The sequence below is a fragment of the Ciona intestinalis genome, chromosome 8 (genome assembly GCF_000224145.3).
Source record: "Ciona intestinalis chromosome 8, KH, whole genome shotgun sequence".
Taxonomy (NCBI): domain Eukaryota; kingdom Metazoa; phylum Chordata; class Ascidiacea; order Phlebobranchia; family Cionidae; genus Ciona; species Ciona intestinalis.
Genome location: NC_020173.2, coordinates 6,009,625 through 6,016,304, shown reverse-complemented (window position 1 = coordinate 6,016,304; position 6,680 = coordinate 6,009,625). Strand labels below are relative to the sequence as shown.

The 6,680-nt window shown below is 37.4% G+C and overlaps 1 protein-coding gene across 1 annotated transcript in view; it reads left to right on the top strand.

The window, feature by feature from the left end:
* Nucleotides 1–4,498: 4,498 nt before the first annotated feature.
* The window catches only part of LOC445733 (collagen type IX-like), a gene marked incomplete in the record, with an annotated part of 14,465 nt that continues 12,283 nt past the window's right edge, over nucleotides 4,499–6,680 (top strand). The window contains 2 exon segments of the mRNA NM_001032535.1: nucleotides 4,499–4,692; nucleotides 6,491–6,526. Of these exon segments, the coding sequence (NP_001027707.1) occupies nucleotides 4,534–4,692; nucleotides 6,491–6,526 (195 nt within the window).

Below are 6,680 nucleotides of genomic sequence, written 5' to 3'. Positions count from 1 at the left end.
GGGACACCTTTTCAGTCTATTTTCTCCTCCAATTTGGTAGTAAACAAACATTCAACGATTTTTTATAAAACTTTATCTCCACGGCTCCTATAGATCGTTGTTAATTGTTTAAAACACGATCAGGATATTTGGTATTATGTGCTAAAGGTGTCCCATCTCCCCCCACCCTACTATATTTATGCTAAACAGCAGCAAATTATGTTCAAAACATATTTATAGCTCAGTGGTTACGAAATAGGTGTTCATGAATGCCTTATAGTGCGTCTAAAAAAATCTAATTACTATCGCGATTAAAACACGTTTGAGGAAAAAAATAATTCGCAATAGACAATAAAAAAAGCGAAACCATTGTATCCATGCTATTTATAGTACAGTATAAATAAATAATCACCCTCCAAAAAATAACACGTTCTTACCACCCAAGCTGAAAATCATAATAACTGACATTATATTTGTAAAGTAACTCTTCTAAGACCCAATACTTTTTGTCGAAGATAATACTATACCGGTTTGAACTCAAAATGGTATTTTTTAGCGGGCGAATATATAGTTTATCTCTGTGTGGTGTGCAATAAGACATCTGTTTTTTAAGCTTTTACATCCCTTTGGGTAATTGAAGAAATAAAACAATGTGATTTATGATTCAGACGGTTAGGTTACTGAAGCTATTACATAATAATAACTTTTATTTTTGTCTCTTTGTATTTTTTCATTACTTCGGATCATTCAAAGTTATATAGTATAGGGTTGGGGAAGATGGGACGCTTTTCATTGTATTTGCCCGTCCCATTTGGTAGTAAACAAAGATCATTTAAAATTGATAAAACCGTAGTATTACGACTTCCATAGACCGTTGTTAATTGCTTAAAACACGATCAGGATATTTTGATATTATGTGCTGGTAATCGTGTCCCATCTTTTCTCAACATACTATATATATTTATATTGTACATTATATAGTAATATGGGGTAAGATGGAACACCGCATATAATATCCAAATGTCCTGATCATATTTTAAACAATTAACAATAATAGTTTATGGGAGTCGTGAGGATACAGTTTTATAACTTATTCATTTTTCTTTGTTTATCAACAAATGGGTCGATAAAGAAAAATGAAAAGGTGTCCCATCCATCCCCGCCCTACTATTCAATGCCGAGATAAAAATTTCCAATGGCGGCTACGTGACTTTATCGAGTCCAATTCGTATGCCGCACGCACCGCAGCGAGCTTTGAACCTAAAACCCTGTGAGATTTGAACTAACCACTGACAAATATTTCATATTCAAATTACAAGTTTCTTCCGCAGGAATGTGTACCCAATGGGACTTCCAAGCGAATATTCTTTCGTAAGCACCTTTAGAATGCTGGGAAAGAACACAAGAAAGCAATGGAAGCTTTGGCTGGTATGTTCTGGTTATATATAGTAGGGTGGGGGAAACGGGACACCTTTTCATTCTACTTTCTCGTCCCAATTGATAGTAATCAAAAAACATTCAAAGGATTATAAAATCGTATCTTCGCGACTTTCATAGACCGTTGTTAATTGTTTAAAACACATCAGGATATTTGGATAGTATGTGCTGAAGGTGTCCCATCTCCCCCCACTCTACTATACGTATAACAACAATTACGACATAGTTGTTTAATTTTTTCGTCTACCGTTACCTATATATCAATGAATGTAACTTGCTTTATCTTCGTGTGGCTGGATAACGACAGTCGTTATAACACGCATTTAAAAAAATTGAGATCTTATTTTTAAAATTTTAGAACTTTTTTTGAAAAAAAGAGATATTATTTTAAATTTGTTACAACTTATTTAAAAACTTGAGAACTTATTTTTAAAATGTTTTAAGGTCAACGATGGAGATGGTTCAGAACAGATTGGAGTCAATTTGGACGGAGCCAACCGATTGGTTGAGCTAATATCACGTGGCAATGACGGTTACGTACACAAAGCCACGTTCGTGAACACGGACGCTTTATTTGATGATGTAAATAATGTTATACAGAAGGGTGGGGAAGATGGGACGCCTTTTATTCTATTTTTCGTCCCATTTGGGAGTAAACAAAGAACATTCGAAGAATTATTAAAAATGTATCCCCACAAATTCCAAAGACTGTATAATTGTTTAAAGCACGATCAGGCTATTTGGATAATACGTGCTAAAGGTGTTCCATCTTCCCCACAGTACTATAAAACTTATTTTACTAATTCACTAAACGCCACAGGTTTTATAATATTCGTATTTGACCGCCAAAAATAATTTCCCTTTTGTTTATATCAACGGGAGTTTTCAGTTTTAAATTGCTGCATATAAATGCTCTAATGTGGGCATGTATCTGTAAGTTAATTGTTGAAAAAAATGTATTAACCTCCATGTCCAATGTCAACGTATAAGTGATACTTCAAAATCCATTATAATGTAAAAATAGATTCATAAGTTAATATAGTACTGTGGGGTAAGATGAGACACTTTATGTACATAATATCCAAACACCCTGATCGTGTTTTAAACAATTACCAGCGGTCTATGGGAGTCGTGAGTATACTGTTATATATAACTTTGAATGTTCTTTGTTTACTACCAAATGGGACGAGAAATGAGAAGAAAACGTGTCCCATCTTCCCCCACCCTAATGTATTACAATGTTTGAACTAGAACACAATTCTAGCGCCAGTAACAACATATTATTTTGCAGAAATGGCACAAACTCGTCATGTCCGTCGAGGAAGACCAAGTCTCATTGTACATTGATTGTAACTTGGTTGACACGCTACCCTTCACTGATCGCGCACCTGCCGATGTAGATGGTGACACGTTGGTGGGGAGGATCGGGAAAAACAACGCAAAGTCTGCGGCAGTAAGTCGACTGGTTTCCCGCCGATTAAAATCTCGGGCTACGCATCCAGACAGCCGCAGGTTTTAAATTAAATCGCTAAAACACCCTAGGTTATGAATTCACATGCAATCTTTTTTGAAATCTATTCTATACGGCTTGTAAACTTAAACCATTCGGAGTATTGGGCGGCCAATGGAGTTCAGACGCTTGTACAATCTATCCCAAGTAAACCAACCACGTTTGAGTTACATTGCGCAGGAGTTATAACAAGACTACAACCCAGGGCTGTATCCAAGAATTTAAAAAGAGGGGGGTCCGCATGTGTTTGCTTAGAAAATGGACTTGTATAAAACGTAACATGTTTGATAAAAACATAACCAGACTAACATATATAATACCGCACATAATAGGAAACGCGTAAGATTGGATTTAAACTACAACATGACTGCTTTACTATTTTTTAAGAGGAGGGCTTCTAATTTTAAACTTTTTTTTTAAATTTTTGTCAAAAATAATATTCAAAGGGTGGGGGGGGGAGAACCCCGTGACCCCCCTCTTGTATATACGAGCCTGCTACCGCCTGTAACTCTAACATGAGATGTTCAACACGGCTACGATATAGATAAATGGAATGTCTATCGAGCTCGGCACCGATACCAAAATGATAAATCTAATACTGTTGCATTGTTAGTGAAATCACACAAAACATTTTAATTCCAAATACTTAACTACATTGTCAAAACTGTACAAACAAAGCGAACGTATGTCAACCATAATATTGCACAGGTTTCGGTAACCTGAACTCTAATTTTAGTTTTTTGTTAAATTTTGAATTAATTTTCTTCGGTGTCAAATATTTTTTGCTGAATCTGGTTTTGAACCCAGATTGAACTACAGTGGATGATAATACATTGCGACCCGACAAGAGCGCATAGGGAATCATGCGACGAACTACCTGCCTTGGTAAGTCTATAGAAAGTAACTGGTTTTGGATAAAAAGTTGATGTTATTATGGTAAAAGTGTCATAATAATGGCCTGTAGTACTGTATGTAAATTTCAATGAGGTATTTTAAATGATTGATATAGTAGGATGGGGGAAGATGGGACACCTTTAGCACATAATATCCAAACATCCTGATCGTGTTTTAAACAACTAACAATGGTCAATGGGAGTCGTAAGGATACAGTTTTATAATTCTTTGAATGTTTTTTGTTTACAACCAAATGCTACGAGAAAATAGGATGAAAAGGAGTCCCATCTTCCCCCAACCTACTATACGATTTTTGGGTTTGAAATGTACAGCTGTTTAAACTTTATACGATTGCTCTTTGTTTGCCAAGACGTCGCCGAATGCGAAAGGGGGGAACTTAAATTTTGCATGGAATATTATGCCTGCACGATTCGCTAGAACTAAAGGCGCATATACAGTTAGGTTAAGCAGGAATTTCTTGCAAAAATTGTTTATCAAAAGCACGTCCGTCACGCTTCACGGCTCGTAGGCGGCAAGGTTTCCGTTTGTGGATTTTTTCGCGGCGCCAGATTTTTGCGGCGCATTTTTTCCTGTCTGGCCGCGAGCAGAAAGTAAGCTAGCGTCGTCGAGCAGTTAGTAGTGCGGGCGTCGGCACCGACACTTTTACCCGCACCACTCCAAGAGACTACTCACGGCGCGTTTGGAGCGCCAAGATGTTCATGAACAAGAGGCGAGTGATCCTCTTGGTCGTGGCGCTTCTGCTTGTAACGGCGGATGCGAGGAAGCGAAAGAGAAAGAAGAACCGGAAGAGCAGAGCAAATGATCTGATCACTCGGAGCAGAAGACAAGGAGAGCCGGACCCACCAGCGGATGTAAGTTTGTTGAATTTAAAAACAAAAAGCGGTAAAAACCTGCATTTAACACGTAATGCAATAAAAAAAAACGAATATAAAAATTAACTTAGAAAGTTAGAGGTGACGGTTCGAATCCAAGCGAAGTATATCGCATTTTAAACTTTATAAACCACCCGCAAATCGCGCAGGTTTTACGGGCGCTAGGAAAATTCGAGTAGAAAGGCTACTTGTTCTTGATAGATGGCCACTCGACGTTGTACGGTACATGTTTTGATACGAGTTTTAACGTACACAGAACTGTGTTGTATTTCATAGCTATATAGCAGACGGTGGCGCTTTACGAGTTTATAACTTTTATGCCAAACTTTATTGCAAACCTGTCGTACGCTTGAATGAATGAATCTAACTTGCTTTATCCTCGCGTGGACGAAAAACGGCAGTCGTTATAACACGGGTGTTTTTACACCTCGTGCCAGCTTACGAGTTAATATGTATGTACTTTGTGGGTAATTATTTTATAGGTAGGAATTTTTCACCTACACCCACAATGATAGAAGCGACGAGTCGTAAATCCATTACCTCTGGGTTAAAGACGGCGTTTCGCAAAGTTAAGGGCACAGGATAAAACTTTTTACCGTCGCTATGAAAAAATAGCTCAACAAGACATCTTTCGAAAAATAACAGCAGCGAGTAAAATACCCTATATATAAAACACCTTGAATTCCAATACGTTAATATTAATTTTTAATCTGCCTTGAAAATCGGGCCGAATCGCGGTATCGTCAGGGATTTTTGCAGAACAAATTTTAATTAAAAGTTTGTCTGTTCTACTGCACCAACGCCCAACGTTATAATTGGGTTGTTTAAACAAACATCGAGTTTTCGAGGTCATGTTCTGTTTACTTGGGATCAAACTTGGGCGGGTTGGTTTATTACGTCATCGTTTCAAACAATGGCTGTTTGTTCGGCGGCGCGTCTTGGCAAAAAGAGACGACTAACTTTTTCGTTTTATGACGTAACAAGTAATATCTTTCTAAGGTCCCAGAAGCCGCGATTGGAAAAGGGGTAAGACAATGAATCTGTTGTGAAAGTATCGCTCGGGTTTTATTTCATGCTATATACACTTAGATGTTATCATTGAAAATGATAATGCATGACGTATTGTATTGATCTGTATACTTGTGTGCTATAAATCTCCATAATTATACAGACATCAGTTCACCATAAAAGCGGCGCGAAGGCCGACAATTATTTCTAAATAAATGAGACTTTGAATAATCTTTGCTTAATGGTCGGTCATTCATTGTATAATCGGTATCCTGTCTGCCGTTTACTCAACGGACTTTTACATTCTTCGAAAAAAGCGAAATGTAATCCATACATCGTCTTCTGTTATTAGTCATAATAAAACTGATGAGTAATGTAGACCGCATGTTACAGAATAAATACTAATTTTACGGTTCGTTTAACTATTCGCTATTTTGGACCGAGTGTTCCTCAATGTATTGAAACCTCAAGTCCACCTCAATTTCTTATCCCTATTATCGTCGAGACAGCCTTTCGGTTGTGGTTAGGAAACGAAGTCTGCTTGTTAACATTCCTATGCGTGATTTAAACCTAGTAAGCCAAATACGGTTTCCGTTCCGAACTTTTAATGTACGAGGTACATCAACTTAACTTGACATTTATATTACGACGCTAAACACGTACACACACGAACGCACGACGTTTTAAGTCACAAAGGTCACGTATGTAATCATTCTCACCACAAACCCACATGCCACGTATTACTAACACTTCTTATTTTTAATTTCAGTGCCCGGTTTGTCCAGCGGGACCTGCAGGACAACCAGTAAGTATTTAATTAGGAACTTACGATTATTGAATGCAAGGGTTTAATTAAATGACAATACACATAGTTCAAGCCCACAGGAGCAAATTTTAATGCAGCGTTAATGGGACAGCAAAGATATATTTGACTTTAATACTTTGTTTATAAAGCAACT